Source organism: Mesoplodon densirostris, chromosome 5 (genome assembly GCF_025265405.1).
Source record: "Mesoplodon densirostris isolate mMesDen1 chromosome 5, mMesDen1 primary haplotype, whole genome shotgun sequence".
Taxonomy (NCBI): Eukaryota; Metazoa; Chordata; class Mammalia; order Artiodactyla; family Ziphiidae; genus Mesoplodon; species Mesoplodon densirostris.
In genome coordinates, this window is record NC_082665.1 from 58,450,954 (window position 1) to 58,469,119 (window position 18,166).

The following is an 18,166-nucleotide window of genomic DNA, read 5'->3' on the forward strand; positions in this document are numbered from 1 at the left end:
GTTACCATTAGAATATAAGTTTTGTGAATACAGAGTCTATATGTATACTAAACATCTAAAACAGTGCCTGTCACTTAATAGGAGCTAAACAGTGGTGGTTGAATGAATGATTAGTATTGGATTTTACAGTTTGAAGGTATAAATTTATATTGATGGTAGATGTGGATAATTGCTCATTTAGCTAATTATATTGCACATATGCTAAAAGACCTTTGGGTACTTTTAGGCCATGAATAAAAGTTTAATGTTTTAGAATAGTTGAGCCCTCAGATAATTTACTTTAGTTGTGATTATAATCTTAGAAAGTTTGTCACATCTTTACATGCCCAAAGGATATTAATTAATTGTAATATAAGGAATCTTATTATTATTATTATTATTTTTGTAATTGACTTGGTATCTCTTAGGGGATATTTCCTTATGAATTAAACATTTCTTTAAAGACAGTTTCATATAGTGACTTGGTACTTCAATGCCATGTCTCATCAAATTACCAACTATATTTTCTTTGTTCATATACCTCTGTGTATTTCATAACAGGACTCTTACATTTTGCTTTTGGTGATTATAGGTTTGTGAATATTCTTACATTGTGTCCGTGATAACTAGAATTGTACATGCTTATAGCTGCCTAGTGTTTGGTGCTCATTGTCCATTCATTCAATCATTCTTTTAGTCAACCAGTATTTACTGAGTACTGTATTCCTTATTTCTTATGTATATGAGAGAAGGGAAATACACCACTTCTAAAGTTGTGTATTATGTTAATGCTTTATCGTTGTGTATTGCATCTATCATAAACAAAAGATAATCTGTTGTATAATGCATTTATTTTATAGACGCTCCTGAGGTTTCAGTAACAGGCTATGATGGAAACTGGTTTGTAGGAAGAAAAGGTGTTACTCTCAAGTGTAATGCTGATGCAAATCCACCACCCTTCAAATCTGTGTGGAGCAGGTAATAATGTTAGATACTTCTAAAGAGAAATTATTTAAAAGTCAGAAGTATTCTTAAATGCATATTGGAAGTTGTTTTTATCAGTGTAATATATGATTACACTAAGAGCTGGAAATTAAATTAAGGGTTTCTAAGTGTTTTTCTGCCCCACCTCTCCCCACCTTCCAGCCCCCGCGATTGAGGCTACTTTGGCGACGTTAGCAATTCCTTCTGGTGTTTATCATCATCGGTCTTAAACTGCTGCTGCTTAATTTACTAATCTTTAACACTGTCTATTGACTTATTATGAAAACGAAAATTTAATTTTATATCTACCCCTTCATACGTAAACATACTCATACACATATTCCTGACCTTCATCGTCCCAATGAAATTAAGCTACTTTGAAATAAACTGTGTAATCGTTGCCTCCCTATGACAGGTAAATATTATTTACTGAGAGTTAAGTAGTATACTGGAATTTTGTTTTCTTTTGTTCCTAAAGCTGTTTGTTTTTCCTGAGGCTAATAATTGCTTCTTTTTACTTGTGTAGTTTTCTATCTGAATATCCTTAATTCTCTTTATCTGTGGAATTTCAAACTGCTATTCTGAGGTTTGCTTTTGTATTTCTCAGTGTTTGCACCCCTCCCCCCACGCCCCACACCTTCTCAGTCTAGAGAATTGTATCTGTCAACTGTGGATTCTCTTTGCTTCTCTCCTCTTCTTTCTTTTTTTTCCCCCTTGGTCATTAACCCTGCTTTTTTGTTTGTTTGTTTGCTTGTACTGGAATTCCTATTTATTGTATACTAAACATTCTCTCTTACTTAGTTTTCAGTTTTTGTTGTTCTCCCAAGATTTCCTCGATCCCTCTGCTCCACTGATTGAAAATTTTCTTTTGACATATTTTCAGTTTCTAAGAGTGTTTTCTTATTCTCTGTTCATTTTCATAGCATCCTTTTCATATTTTATGGATATAGTATCTTCTGGTTTCTTCCTAGAGATACTAGAATTATTTCCTCTGCAGAGTTTTTTCTGCTTCTTACATATTGTTTCTTTTTTCCTCCAGGTTCTTTTTTTTGTTTGTTTGGTCTTTCATTTTGTAGATATTTCTTAATTTTCTCAGTTGTCCAGTCATTTCACAGTGATGCATTAAAATAAAATGCTGAGTGGAAACTCTTCAGCATTTTATTTTAAGTGGGGAGTGCCTACTGGGTAGATTCCACTTCGAGTGATCAACTAGAGAGGAGTTTATTTCACTGGGGGAGCTTCAGATATCAGTTACTGAAGAGGAGAATTCTTTTTTTCATGGCCATTCAGTTTACTTATTGAATTAACCTTCATTATTTTGCCTAAAACATAAATGCCTGGTATCTGTATGGAGTTGAGAGGAGTCTGTTTTTTTGTTTTTTTCAACTTTCAACTGATCTTATTTTTAGCCCTCTGCCTCACCCTGGCCTTCCGCAGTACAGTGAGTCAAACTCCAGATCTTGGGTTCAGTGGACCACATTTGCTGCTTCCTCATTCATATGCCTCCTGCAAGCACTTCTTCAGCCAAAAGCAGAGCTTTTCAGTCTTGGTACTGTTGACATTTTGGGCTGGATAAATCTTTGTTGTTGGAGGCAGTCTTGTGAATTGTGGGATGTTTAGTGGCATCCCTGGCCTCTATTCTCTACAGCCAGTGGCACATACTCCCCCCGCCCCCAGTTGTGACAACCAAAACTGTCTCAAGACATACCAGGTATGTCACCTGGAGACAGAATTACTCCTGATTGGGAAACATTGGCCTAAAGCATATATTGTTTTCCCCATCTGTTTTCTGTCTTCGAAAAGTTTGTTGAAACATCTGATGAATTCTACCTCCTGTTCTCTTTCTCCGCATTGGTTTTTAATAGTTTGTTCATTCCTTTAATCTTACTTTAGGTGGTATTTTGTGGGTGCAAGGAAAGAGTATATTTGGTCAATCTATTGTCTTTAAGCAAAGATAAAGTTTTAAAAGTAGAGAAGGCCTTCCATTTACATTTTCTTCAATGTGGGAAGAAGGCATTGGTTAAGATGTGTGATAGGGCATTTTTAAAAGTCATACAATTCTGAGTTCTTATCCTGGTGTCTGTACTTGGAGATGTCTTTTTTAAATAAGTTATTTAACCTTTCTAATCCTTTGTTTCCTCATTGATAATGGTACCCCATAGAGTTTTTGTGAGGGTAGAGACAGTGAATATAAATCATGTAACATAGGTACAGGAGCATGGAAGGTGCTTAGCGTGTCATTTGTTGTGAGTTTAATATGATATTTAGATTTTTCTAGCTTATTTGAATAAACAGCTTTAAAGGATTATAAGCCATTTTTATATTTCTCAGAATTAAAGTGGTTAGAATTTTGGGCCCAAAGTACAGAGCTAACTGGTAAGTACATAGACTTCATATTCATTCTTTTTTTTTTTTTTTTTTTTTTTTTTTGCGGTATGCGGGCCTCTCACTGTTGTGGCCTCCCCCGTTGCGGAGCACAGGCTCCGGACGCGCAGGCTCCGGACGCGCAGGCTCAGCGGCCATGGCTCACGGGCCCAGCCGCTCCGCGACACATGGGATCCTCCCAGACCGGGGCACGAACCCGTATCCCCTGCATCGGCAGGCGGACTCCCAACCACTTGCGCCACCAGGGAGGCCCCATATTCATTCTTATACTCCTAGAAAAAGGGTTTACCTTTTGAAAGCTGATGCTTGTAAAAATGTTCTTTCCAAAGTCCTCTTAAGAAGAAGATATGGGGTTTTTGTTTTTGTTCTTTAAACCATGTAAGAATGTTACCTTTATCCTTCAATGCAAATTAAAGTCATAGCAACTGTAAAAGATTTTACTGATTGTTCTTTTTTTTTTTTTTTTTTTTTTTTTTTTTTTTTTTGCGGTATGCGGGCCCCTCACTGTTGTGGCCTCCCCCGTTGCGGAGCACAGGCTCCGGACGCGCAGGCTCCGGACGCGCAGGCTCAGCGGCCATGGCTCACGGGCCCAGCCGCTCCGCGGCATATGGGATCCTCCCAGACCGGGGCACGAACCCGTATCCCCTGCATCGGCAGGCGGACTCTCAACCACTTGCGCCACCAGGGAGGCCCTGATTGTTCTTTTATGCACTTGAGATCACAGACCAAAATCCTTCCATCTGTTCTCCAGTGTTGATTTGCTGCTTTCTACCTTTTCATTGTTCTGTGTTCTTATTACCTTTGTAATTAGTTGTTGGTCTCCTACTAATGTGCTTAGATCATTGAAAGCAAGGACCAAATCTTATTTACCTGTGCATTTCAGCAACACCAGCAGAGCAGAATATGGTAAATAGTAAGTTCATAGTAATTAAAATAATGGATGGCTGAGTGAATGAATGAATGCACTTTTTGAAAGTCTGCTTAGCTCAAACTATAGTAGTAGTTGAGTGCCTGGGTTTACTTCACTTTTTATCCTCTTATCTTAAAAAATAATTTATGGGCTGTAAAAACACTTTCAAAATAAAGACCTATTGGTTTTTTTCCCCCCATGGGGTATACCCTAAGGTTGGAAAAATGAGGTATAACAGTATACTTAGTTCCATTGCAATGAATGGTTTTAGAGTTCTTATAGTGGGATTTTATTCCTATTATGGTTTATAATAATGTGTACACCAGATAGGATCTTTTAACCCAATTAGTAGAGAAACCATTTAAAAAGAGTTATTATTGATACCAAAGGTGCATTGGTTTTTTTTGTCACAGATGCCTACCTTATGAATGAAGTTATTTTATAAGAAGACCCTTGTTGGTACTTTAGAAATTAACCATCTTTGGATAGGGCACAGTATAGATTTATTTGTTCAGTATTAAATGTTGCTCTTTAAATATGTTACAGAAGGTGCTAAAACATTATCATGTACTAAAATGATGACTTTTCATTAAGAAAGTTGTAGATTTATCATGTATAGATGCATAATTCACTGATAATTATTTTAATTCTTTTGATACTATGGGTATGTCTTCAAATAATGTATATTTCTAATTTTCCAGTTTTCCAAATATAATTCTTTAAAAATCACATATTTTTTCCTCTCCTTCCCTCCTATTCCCTCTAATATGTTAGCCTAGCTTCACTTATATGAATTGATATGAATTGATATTTAGAAAGAATGGGTTATCTTAATGGACTTTATCAATTAATTCATCTCTATTAAAATGAAAATTCATAACATATGCTTTTATTTCATAGTGACTTTTACCTAAAGGATACTGATTCTTTCACTGACAACTAGGAAGTATAATGTCTTATTTAAATAGCTGTCAATGAGTAGAATCTGAAGATATTTAAAGTAATTTTGTGCCTTTTAAAATATAGGTTGGATGGACAGTGGCCTGATGGTTTATTGGCTTCAGACAATACTCTTCATTTTGTCCATCCACTGACTTTCAATTATTCTGGTGTTTATGTCTGTAAAGTGACCAATTCCCTTGGTCAAAGAAGTGATCAAAAGGTCATCTATATTTCAGGTAAGTTACTGTTTACTCACAAAATGAGTTACTTAAATTATTTCTGTAACAACAATCATAACAATAACACTGTGATCTAGGCAGTAATTTATACTTGTGAAGATGCATATTCCTCAGTGTGAGGTTTTCCAAATAATCTAAAAGAGATATAATAAAGCAACTCTACCTGAAATACATATGTAAAGTGGCATTCCATTACTTAAAAAATGTCAAAATGTCTCTGCAATAAGTTCATATACATTTTAAGACCTTATACATATAACTAATTTTTCAGTTAAATAGTATTAGATATTTTTTTTATCAGTAGTGTGTACCTTTCTAGGTTCTTTCATATTTACACCAAGAATAAATGTTGGATTTTTTTGTTTGTTTTTGGTAAGCTACTCTGCACATGTGTCTAATAAATAAAATGGGATATCAATTTTGATGAACCTCTTGTTAAATATCATTGTCACTCAATATGAGGCTATACCATATAGAGTTACTGAGAGGTGAAGTAGGAACACTACTGAAAATGTTCCAATGAAATAAAATTTAAGATGTGTTTTATGGTCAGTCCATAAGCCACTAAGAACTTAGATTTTATGCATTCCATTTGTTTCACTGTGAATGTTTTTATCAGTTTGACTGAGTATATATTAGGGTATTTACAAAACATAGTTGGAGCCAAAAATATATTTTTCCTGGGTGTAATAAATAATAAATTATCAATGGAATGCTTATTTATAAAAATTATATAAATATTTTAAACGTCTCCCTCCTGACTATAAGAATGTAGCAATCTTTGTGTCTAACAAATGGAAAGAGGAAAAAGGAAGAGAATCTTGAGAAATGGAGGTTTGTATGGCAATTAGATAATAGGTAGTTAAGATTTTTTTCTTTTTTCAGTCTCAAACTAAATTTTTCTTAAATTGAAGTATAGTTGATTTATAATGTTTCATGTGTACAGCAAAGTGATTCAGTTTTATATATGTATAGATATGCTTTTTCAGATTCTTTTCCATGATTTTAGAGAAATTTTAAGCTTGCATTAATGTTACATTCTTAGTCCTTCTGTGATCACTTAATCTAAGAACAGTTTCCCATATTATTTTCTCACGGTGTTTACCACAGTTTGTAGTTGTATGCTTATTTATTTACCTATTATCTATCCTCATATTTCAAAAATTTGTGTTTGCTTTTTTTTATTACTGTATGCTCAGCACTTAGTGCCTGGCACATGATACACAATTTTTTTTTTGCATGTATCTCACAAGAAGATTAGAGCTTTGTACATCTCTAGCTAGTCCTTTCTGCCAACAGCAGTGCCTTGGTTTAATCTATTAGTATATTAGTCTCTCTTTCTTCCCTTAGAGGTTTTTTTATTTAAAAAAAAAAAAGGAATCTTAAAGCCACAGGAAATCCATATTTAAAATGTGGTTACCTAAGGACCGATTACTTTTTATTTCTGTTGTACAAAATTTGGTGTGGGATATTACTTGTAAATCCTAGGCTCAATGTGTTCTAAGTATGTAATCATTTAAATATCAAGGCTCAATTTTGGTGTCTTATCTATTGGTGATATGTTAAATTTATGTCTTTGGTATTCTGGGTCCATTTCCCAGTACTCGTGACTTGTGTGTCCCACTGCCTCTTAGTGATCATTAGCCTCCTATGTAGAAGTATAATATGCATTCAGAACTGAGTTCCTCATCTTTCTTCTGCCTCTTGCCACCGAATCTCTTTCTCCAGCAGTCTTTGTTTGCCTTTTCAGTTATTGGTAGCTCCATCCTTACATTTGCTCAGGGCATGAAATCCTTGATACTTACTCCTGATGTTAATTTTCCTCTCATACCCCACCCCATCCATCAACAAATTGATGTGAGCTCTCTCATTATGTTATATACAGAACCTTACCAATTCTCCACTTTTGTTGCCAGTATTCTGGCACAAACCATCAGGCAACCCTTACTTCACTATAGAACAGCCATTTAATTTTCCTACTTTTCAATCTGTCATCAAATGAGCAGGCAGAATAATCCTTTTAAAGGGCATGTTGGATCACGTCAGTCCTCTCCTCCAAACCTTCCATGGACTTCCCATTTTGCCCCCAGTGAAAACCACACCTTTACAGTGATTTTTTTTTTTTTTTTTTTTTTTTGCGGTACGCGGGCCTCTCACTGTTGTGGCCTCTCCCGTTGCGGAGCACAGGCTCCGGACGCGCAGGCTCAGCGGCCATGGCTCACGGGCCCAGCCGCTCTGCGGCATGTGGGATCTTCCTGGACTGGGGCACGAACCCGTGTCCCCTGCATCGGCAGGCGGACTCTCAACCACTGTGCCACCAGGGAAGCCCTTTACAGTGATTTATAAGCTCTGTACATGTTATGGCCCTAGATTATCTCTCTGAGCTCACCTCTTATTATAACCCTTGTACACCTGGCTTCAGCCACCCTGGCCACTTTGCTGTTCTCTGAACAGAACAGGCACATTCCTACCTCAGAGTCATTGCACTTTCTGTTTCCACTGCCTAGAATGTTCTTCAGATATCCTCATACCTTCAGGGAAAGAGGTATTTGTTCAAATATCACCTTCACAGCCATATTTAAAATGGAAACCTCGGGCTTCCCTGGTGGCGCAGTGGTTGAGAGTCCGCCTGCAGATGCAGGGGACATGTGTTCGTGCCCCGGTCCGGGAAGATCCCACACGCTGCGGAGCGGCTGGGCCCGTGAGCTATGGCCGCTGAGCCTGCACATCCGGATCCTGTGCTCCGCAACGGGAGAGGCCACAACAGTGAGAGGCCCACATAATGCAAAAAAAAAAAAAAAAAAAAAATTGAAACTTCTCTCTTCTCACCCCTTTACTACTGTCTGTCATTCTTCTCTGCCTTATTTTTTCTCTGCGGTACATATTACCATGTGACATACTACATATTTTATTTATATGCTTGCCTGTTTTTACCCCCACTAGAACATATTTCCTAAGAGGGCAGGAGTTTTGTGTGCTTTAATCAATACTGTATTCTCACCCTCTGCAGCAATCTTTAGCACATAGTAAGTGTTCAGTAAACTTTTGTTGCATGCATGAATACATTTGAGAAGAAAATAATCAGGAAAGAATAAAAAATTCAGTCTGCATTTATGTGAATTTATTATTTTTTTGACAGAGGTACTAATATACCACTGATGATAAAATTTACACATTTTTAAAATCAACCTCTACTAAGTCTTATAAGAGTGGAAACAAAACTTTGAGTAAATATGAAAAATCACAGTTAATTACCACTGAGTACTTCAGAAAAAGATAGCATTATATGAGATGGTTTTTGTTAAGTAATCATCAAGAATTAGACTTTAATTTTCTGTCCAGTCTTTAATACAGTATACTGTACTGAGTTTAGTTAGCTCCTCTACGAGCTTCTTAGTGTATATCATGTATCCTAGATAGAAATTGCTTTCCCCAACTGATTATTAAAGCCTACTAGTAGGCTTTTGTCACAATAAAAGGCCATAACTTATACAGTAAATGATCAGAAAGTTAATCTTTATCATTGTGAGTTATATGTACCCATTTTCCTCTAGGAAAACATTTTAATCTCAATAATAAAATTTATATTTTAAAATTTCATAAATGATATTTTAAAATATTTGTAAAAGGAATGTATGCTATGACTGGAGGCTAAAAAGTTCTACCCACAACAGAATAGAATTAGCAACTCAGAGGGAAATTATTTGAAATTTTGTTATATACATTTTCCCACATTGGTATAAGTTATTGTGCAAGAGGTACAATATTCAAGATTCAAGACTGCAATATTCAACTTCAGTTATTACTCATGATGGTACAGTGGCTCTTTGTCCAGGACTAACTGACTGCTTAAAATTGTGTTTTTCTAGTTGCTTTTGGTGTGTGTGTTTTCTCCCTGATACCTCTTACGTCTCTGGGACTAGAGTAGCGAATTTTCATATATCACTTAAGTTCCTCATGCCTAAAAATCAAAGTATATTCCTATGCAAATCTTGAATTTCAAATCATATAATTTGAATGAATTTCAATCCAGACATAATATCAGATGCACTTAATTTAGCAATCCTTCAACTTTAACATTTATAGATTTTGTTTATTTAAACAATTTCTATAGTCTAAAAGAAAAGAGAACCAATTCATTCAGTTTTTTTAACACAGTAATTATTAGGCTAAAATATACTTTATAGCTACAGAGGCTCTACTGGACTGTTCGTTTTCCTATTTGGCAGAATTCGTTAATTTGAAAAAGAAACTTAAGAAGTTGTGTGTGGAGAACTCAGAATCTACTAGTTTATTACATTTGTTATATATTTATTTATCACATTTAGCAAAGAATATAAAAAATAACAACTGAATAAATAAGGAATGCTTATTTATTTATGGGAACGATTTGTAAATCATGATAGGTAAGTAGCTATTAGTAATTACAAAATTGTCCTCCTGCCTCCTTACACAAAGAATGACTCTCACTGTAATTATCTTGGAGCAGAGCAAGAATTGGAAAACATGAATAAATGTCTCATGTGAATCGTGATATGTCCATTGCTTAAGATACAAAATATAACGTTTAGCAATAGTCCCTCTTATTAAAAGTGAGGCTATGCTATTTTTTTAAATTAATTTATTTTATTTTTGGCTGCGTTGGGCCTTCATTGCTGTGCTCGGGCTTTCTCTAGTTGTGGCGAGTTGGGGCTACTCTTCGTTGTGGTGCGCGGGCTTCTCACTGCAGTGGCATCTCTTGTTGCGGAGCACGGGCTCTAGGCGCGTGGGCTTCAGTAGTTGCAGCATGTGGGCTCAGTAGTGGTGGCTTGCGGGCTCTAGAGCGCAGGCTTAGTAGTTGTGGCGCACAGGCTTAGTTGCTCCGCGGCATGTGGGGTCTTCCCGGACCAGGGCTTAAAACCGTGTCCCCTGCATTCGCAGGCGGATTCTTAACCACTGCGCCACCAGGGAAGCCCTATGCTGTTTTTTTTTACACTAGTTGAGGAGGGGCTGGTAGGTTTGAAAATTTCTAGAACTGCTGACAAAATAAGATTTTTAAATAGATTTATTTTGGTTACTCTTTTTTTGTTGTTAGATCTTCTGAAAGTTTTATTTTGTTAAATCTCAGTTAAATACACAGTAGATGTCCATTTGTGTTCACATAAAGAACATTACAAGTAGAAATAAATGTCAGTGATTTTTTCTTTTTAAGAATACTTCGTAAAAATGTACAGTTATGTATCATATTTGGTGAGAGCTCAGGTGTACATGTACTATTCTGAGAAAAATACCACTTCATTAAGAGCTATCAAAAACTTTAAAAATTTTATGTGCACAAAAATGTGTGAATTTTAAATCATTAATTAGGTGATTTGTGCTTTTGTTTAAACATGCTGATGCCCGTTTATTATAACACTTTTTCCTTTGGGAATCATTGTAAAGATGACATTTAATATGTAAAACTTCCATTAGTCCTCCTCCTCAGAAAATACATGAGTTGTCTTATAAATGATTAATTTTTAGTCTGTTTCTTTAATATCCTGGTTCTGTGAGGTTGGATTATATGAGGCTTTACTACTTTTATAGTAGAAATGATCCTGCAATTTCACAATTTTTTTTTTAAGGTTGAATTTGTTCTCACAAATTAAAACTCTCCTTTGATTCATTTACTTACATATATGATAACTAATTCACTTCAAGGTACTTGACTGGATTGCCTGTTATATTGGTTTAAACTCATAGGAAACTACTTATAATGTACTTGTTACATTTTACACTGTACTTGCTAAAGTTTTACTACATTCTGTACATATGGCATTCCGTGATGAAACCTGTTTCAGTAAGTATTTTTCTTTAGCTTGTAATTTTAGAATAACTTACCCCATGTAGATTTAGTATTTTTCTAACAATCACTTTTTAAAAGCTCTGTCAGTACCACTCATTTAAAAAATAATTATAGGAGATTACCATTTGGGTCATTTGTTTTTTATCAATGAAGAAATTCAGGATTTTTAAAGTCATCCTTTCTTCAAACTCTAGAATTTTGTGTAACATGACCTACAAATACCACTTAATTGATAATTAACCAATCTTTAATTTTTACTATTTATGTTTAGTTGCTTTTTAATATTAATGGCTATTTACTCTGTAATCTAATGGCAATACACAGGATCATTTGCTCTAATATTTAAGTATCATTAGAATGTTCTCTCTAAAATATTAGCTGCTCTTTCTGAGACTCCATCCTAAAGCAATGTGACATTGAATTTTGCAGACATGGTTGAAATTTCTCAATTTCCTAAATGTTCAGATATCTTACCCATGGAGCATAGACATGATGATGACATTTTTATAACACTGTATAGTTTATGACATGTTTTTACTTTGTCTATTGGTCTCATTTGATAATAGCCCATCTGGCTAACATAGTTTAAATATGTGCTTTTTATTTTTTAAATCACTAAATAATGGTATATACTACATATGTCCTTTCTAAAAATTATAGAGTTTTCTTTATTTAAGGAAAATATTTTTGAGAGAATTAAGTCAACAGCTTATACTATGGCCACTTAACAAGAATCTATAGTTTTTCATTCTTTTAAAGATAAGTTCAGCTCTTACAAAAATAAACTATATTAGGTAAAGATGGATTTCAAGAAAACAGATTTTAATTTTTTCATTCTTTTATTAGTTTATTCTGTTATTTCCTTGTGCTACTGGCTAAGAAAATGTACATTTGAATGATTTGATTTAATTTTTTAGTAGTGATAATTCTTAAGCCAGCTGTATATAGGACACTTAAATAATAGTCTTAATTTAAAAGAAAGTATTTCTTAGAATACAATATCACGCTTAAACTTGGAATAGAATAATTTAGGATTTACGCCATACATAATTTTTCATTCCCTTTACATAATTGGTAACTGACTGTCAGTTTTTTTTTTACATACAGAAGTATCACTACTTTCTAATCTTAAATTAAGAATGAAAAACTATTGTTACTATGAATATATTTTCATTAACTGTGCTGTCTTTTCAACTTGCTGCTGAATCAGCCTGCATTGACATTCTTTGCCTTTCTGTGTCTTGTCTATCTTTACCATTTCCATTAGATCCTCCTACTACTACCACCCTTCAGCCTACAATTCAGTGGCATCCCTCAACTGCTGACTTCGAGGATCTAGCAACAGAACTAAAAAAATTGCCCTTCCCATTGTCAACTTTGGCAACAATTAAGGATGACACAATTGGCACAATCATTGCTAGTGTAGTGGGTGGGGCTCTCTTCGTAGTACTTGTAAGTGTTTTGGCTGGAATATTCTGCTATAGGAGAAGACGGACGTTTCGTGGAGACTACTTTGCCAAGAACTACATTCCACCATCAGATATGCAAAAAGAATCACAGATAGATGTTCTTCAACAAGATGAGCTTGATTCTTACCCAGACAGTGTAAAAAAAGAAAACAAAAATCCAGTGAACAATCTAATACGGAAAGACTATTTAGAAGAGCATGAAAAAATGCAGTGGAACAATGTAGAAAATCTCAGTAGGTTTGAAAGACCAATGGATTATTATGAAGATCTAAAAATGGGAATGAAGTTCGTCAGCGATGAACAGTATGATGAAAATGAAGATGACTTAGTTTCACATGTAGATGGTTCCGTAATTTCCAGGAGGGAGTGGTATGTTTAGCAGCCACTAAATGTGACTTAACTATGTACAATGTTTCATTCATACTAGTTGATCATTTTCAGATTGTTCATACTTTTTCTTGAGGAATAATAAGCTTTTCAACCTGATTTTCAAGCTTACTTTTTATATTCTAATTTGACAAACGGAAATGTAAAATCTGGGTTCAGTGTATCTGAGCTTTACGGTTTTTTTTTCAATGCTGTACTACTGTCTCAAGATTTAAATTTTAATGCAGAGTACTTTATTGGTCTGAGGCACACAGGTAAGAAGAAATGTCAACGTTAAATGAATGACCTTTTTGGTACAAATATTAAAAAAAAAAAACTACCTTGGCATTGTGTATTAAATGTTTACCTAAGACTATAATCTCAAGTAAAATGTTTGTTAAACATATACCTCTCAAAATTCATCACCACTAAATGATACTACATCAAAATTGACTATAAAACTAATTCAAGAAATGTTAATATATATTTTTAGTATACAAAAAATTCAGCCTGATGAAACACCTTTTCTTTTCAGACATTATTTTATATGTTTCTATACAAATGGAATCTTTACCTCTGCATTTTAATGAGCCTTGCCATAATTACTGTAGAGTGGCTTTTCAAAGGTATTTTGTTGCACTAAAAACTGTGGTAGTACACTCAGTGAACATGATGTGTGGAAGAGCATAATTAGCTGATCAATATTTTTGTCCAAAATATATACAAGAGTAATAAAAACATGCCTTTTAAACATGATAATTACTAAAATTTTTTCATCTCTGGAGGGCAATGCTTATATTGTCATGTGAACATAGGTTTTGGTACATGAAGTGGTAATTTTGTTTTAATGATTTATGTCCTAAATATAAGAATAATAATGAAAAGATGGTACATAGTTTAATAGAGTGCAGAGAGAGCATTTCAGTATATGGAAAACCATGGGTAAAACAAGCATTGGAGTACCGTTTTTAGAAATGAGACAAATATTTCAGCCAAGAATCTGTGCAGAGAATTTTGTAGACCATCTTGTTTTAGTCATTTATTATTGATGTTGTTCAAATGGATAAATATATAGGAAAAAAATAGAATAAACTTGGAAATTTGAGATTTAACAAGAAAAAATCTGAATTATAGAACCAATCACTAGCACTTGCTGATGGATATTGACAAACCATCCCCCTTTTCCTCCTAAATGTATGTATGTGTTTCAAGATTTTTGTTTTTCCAATTAAAACTGGAAACATCATGAGGTCTTTTTGTTTTGTTTTTTATTTTTTACATAATTAAGTATATCCTTTCCAAAAATCATGTATCTTTTGAAAAAGAAGTCTTACCTAAGTCTTCAAATGTGGATCTTCTTTGTTAGGTAATTAAATTGCTTCTACAGTGGAGTCGTATACAATTATAATGATGACAACTATTTTGAAGACCAAAGAATATGTTTTATCTGTTGATTCATTTGAAAAAAGGACTGTGTAGAATTGCCTTAGGTGTTTTGCCAGGGAGTTGAAATAGAAGTTAGCAGGAAAATCATAAATTAAATAACTTATTTTGTTAATAAAATGGCAAAGTAGGTACTTTTTTTTCACCTTCCCAACTGCTCCCTTCCCAGTCCTCATCAAATCTAAAAAAATGTTTTTATAAGTCAAAGTTCTAACGTGTTCATAGAATTTTGTAAGTAGTGAAGGCTTTATTCTCAGTGATTATGACCTAGTTTCCTTTATTTTAACTAGCAGTATTTTGTGGAAGTTTGAAATCTATTTTATTTCTCTCCCTCAAACGCTTAGTATAACAGTAAAGTGTTGGTTAAGGATACAGTTAAGTTCATTGATGTCTTGTTAAAAATATTTGGTTTAAATATGGCTAACCACTGACCAATATTAAGACTCTTTGGTCCCAATCATTGGAAGAAAAACTTTCTTGATAATACCTTATGATTGAAGTGACTTTATTTTTTTATTTAAATGTTAGCAATGATATGGCCATAAGAAAGATGAGTCTAAAACTTTTTTCCATGAAAGATGAAAATTTGTGGCTTTTTTGAGCAAAATATCCTCTTTAGAATAGTGGTTTGAAGTGTCATATGAATCTGAGAAGAGTAATCCCATTTAGAATATTGTACAAATCACAACTTGAGTCTAATCCGAAGGAAATTTTCAACATATTCCAAGAACTGTACTTTAAAATATATCTACTTAGTGATCATGAACTTTCTTTTAAATAGTGGCCATTGTGTGGTTAGGGTTTTTTGTTTAGTTTTTGTTGGTTTGGGTTTTTTTGTTTTTGCTTTTTTTTTTGGCAGTGGAGAGTGACATGGAACACTGTAAGTGAGTATGTGATATATTCTGCATCCTTTCTGAATCATTTGGCAAGCTACTAAAAGACTTCAGAATTTTAAGAATATGATATGATACTAGTGCTTAAGACTTTCTGAAGCATTGCACTATTGTTTATTAGAGCTTTATGTATGTTTACTGTACATAGTGACTTGTTTGTAAACATAGTCGTATTATTAACCAGTTTTTTAAATTACTTCTTGAGTATCAGTAATGTGCACAACTAATTGATGTACTGAACTCCTACTCTCTTCTTGGAAAAGGTGGAAGAATAGTTTTACTTTATTTTGGCCGTGTTTATTACCTTTATATTTGAACTGGTTTTTCATTTTTGTGTTCACTTTACAGTTTTATTTCACAGTGGTTAAAGTACTTCAGTGATACAGTGGAGATGAATTCAACTCTTTGTTTTTCCCTTTTTTGCATTTTTATTAAAATATGTTGAAACTTTAATAGGCTAGGGATTGACTTTAAAAGTGGTATTTGAGAAGTACTTTATAGTTGAAAGATTTAGTATTTTACCGTGTGCCTGAAAGGTTTCTGTTTGATAAGTCTAACATTAAAGAAACCATTAGGGTTTTTCAGTAGTAGGTATTGCTTCTGATAGCCATATATAGGAAAGTTATAATGGTAAGCCTGGCTGAATGTTCGCATAAGGGGCTATAGGAAGTACAATGTATAAGTGCAAAAATTGAGAGAAATGTAGCAATATTAGATGCAAAAACATCTGATTTTAGTTTGATTTTGCTTTTGGTAAATACTGCTGAAACAAAGTATGAACAAGAAGTTGTTAATGTGTGGAAGTAATCAATGTAAAGTGTAAGGAAGGAAGAAATGGTACCCATATTGATTTTTTAATTCTAACGGGAATGATTTACAGATTGGATTGTTTTTCCTATTTACTTGTTAATGTATCATCCATAAAAAGCTCTTTTCTCAAATTTTTGTTATATTGGGATATATTTAGTTTTAATTTGTACCAGGGATTTTTTTTTAACCAAGTTACTTATCAGGTGGTAGCCCCAATAGCCGTTCAATAAATCTTTAAATAAAAGTTTTTAAAAAAAATTCTTAAGAGGCATATTTCTGTAACAAGCCTATGGCTCTGGATTACCTTCTTTGTCCGCATTTTGATTTTTGCTGGAGAGAGAGAGAGAGTGTGTGTGTGTAACCTAGTTTCCTTTGATTAATGATTTGTGGAATTAGAAACCTATTTTATTTCTCTTTCCAAACAAGACTATATCAGGTTAAGGATACAGTTAAATAAACTTTGAGGAAGCATCTAAGTTGGCATGTTAAGCATTATAAAATTTACTTTAAATTAATCATATAATTCATATCTCATATATACATATCATCAGTAACATTCTCCACAGTCATGAATTATCTTCTCTCTCTAGTCTTAGCAGTTAAAATAAATTTTAAATGTTTGCTGTGACTTTGACGTAAGTCAAATTTTTAAATATTAGCTTTCAGTTTGGAATTAACACATTTCATAAAATATTTTTTTAAGTTGGCATTTAGTGTTTTTAACTTGTTGCTTGTGAGCTGCTTTGAGTAGGAATGACATTGTTTCTTATTGTTTGTAGTTACCTTCTCCTTGTTCCTCATTTCTGACATTTGAAATTATGATACAGGGACTTCCCTGGTGGTCTGTTGGTTAAGACTCCATGCTTCCACTGCAGGGAGTGCAGGTTCCATCCCTGACTGGGGAACTAAGATCCCACACACTGTGCGGCTCGGCCAAAAAAATAAAATAAAAATAAAATAAATAAACACTGTTATAAAACCTAAAATATTTTAAGATAAAATAAGTTAAAATTTGATACATTTTTCCCCCTAAACTTTAAACTATTTTAGAGCAAGCAGCAGTTTTTTTCAAATAACATACAATTTGACTGGATTAAGTTTGGTTTCATTCTTGTTATACCAATAAAAATTCATGCATGAATCTTTGGAATAGTGTACAGAGTATACCAACTTTTTGGTGTTTTTTTTAAAAAATTGTTTCTGTTTATGCATTTCTGTTTTCTTCTATTCCAGTAAGCTGCACTTTTTTTTCTTAAGTACATGTCTACTTTGAGTTGAGTAGTGATAGGTTTCCATCAAGAGCTTGAAACCAAACATTGCTTACAAAGGCTTTTGCTATATATATCTACCCTTAGGGGTCATTTCTTTTCTTGAACCTTGATAATAGTTATTTTATCATGTTCATTTCAATTTTGTAGGGTAAAATATGATTCAATTTTGTGATTTTTTTTTTGTGTGTGTGTGTGTTACGAGGGCCTCTCACTGTTGTGGCCTCTCCCGTTGCGGAGCACAGGCTCCGGATGTGCAGGGTCAGTGGCCATGGCTCACGGGCCTAGCCGCTCCGCGGCATGTGGGATCTTCCTGGACCGGGGCATGAACCCGTGTCCCCTGCATCGGCAGGCGGACTCTCAACCACCAGGGAAGCCCCAATTTTGTCATGTTTTATTTCACTTGCCTTTTAGTTAATAGCTGCTGTTTGTTCTGGCTGGGCACTATGGATGAAGCCTAGTGAACGTGAGTTTAGCAGAATAACTTTAAAGTATAAATCTCAAAACTTGAGAATAATTCAAGGCCTTATTTCCTTTCATGCATAATACTTCTGCATAGACGTGATACCTAATTTCACAGTCTCAGTTATGAGAAATATCTCAGGGAAAACCTAGTCTTGAAGGGACAGTTTGATCTAAAAGCTAGAGGAAACA

General features: G+C 34.1%; 1 protein-coding gene across 4 annotated transcripts in view; it reads left to right on the plus strand.

Annotated features, from left to right (window-relative positions):
- The window catches only part of NECTIN3 (nectin cell adhesion molecule 3), a 151,964-nt gene that overhangs the window by 71,754 nt on the left and 62,044 nt on the right, over positions 1–18,166 (plus strand). For 2 of the 4 annotated variants that reach the window (XM_060098854.1, XM_060098855.1), the window contains 3 exons: positions 840–957; positions 5,285–5,436; positions 12,531–14,344. In XM_060098854.1, coding sequence (XP_059954837.1) covers positions 840–957; positions 5,285–5,436; positions 12,531–13,111 — 851 coding nt within the window. In that variant the 3' untranslated portion in view covers positions 13,112–14,344. Of the gene's footprint in view, positions 1–839; positions 958–5,284; positions 5,437–12,530; positions 14,345–18,166 lie in introns of those variants that run through there. The other 2 variants (XM_060098857.1, XM_060098856.1) reach the window with 1 other exon arrangement.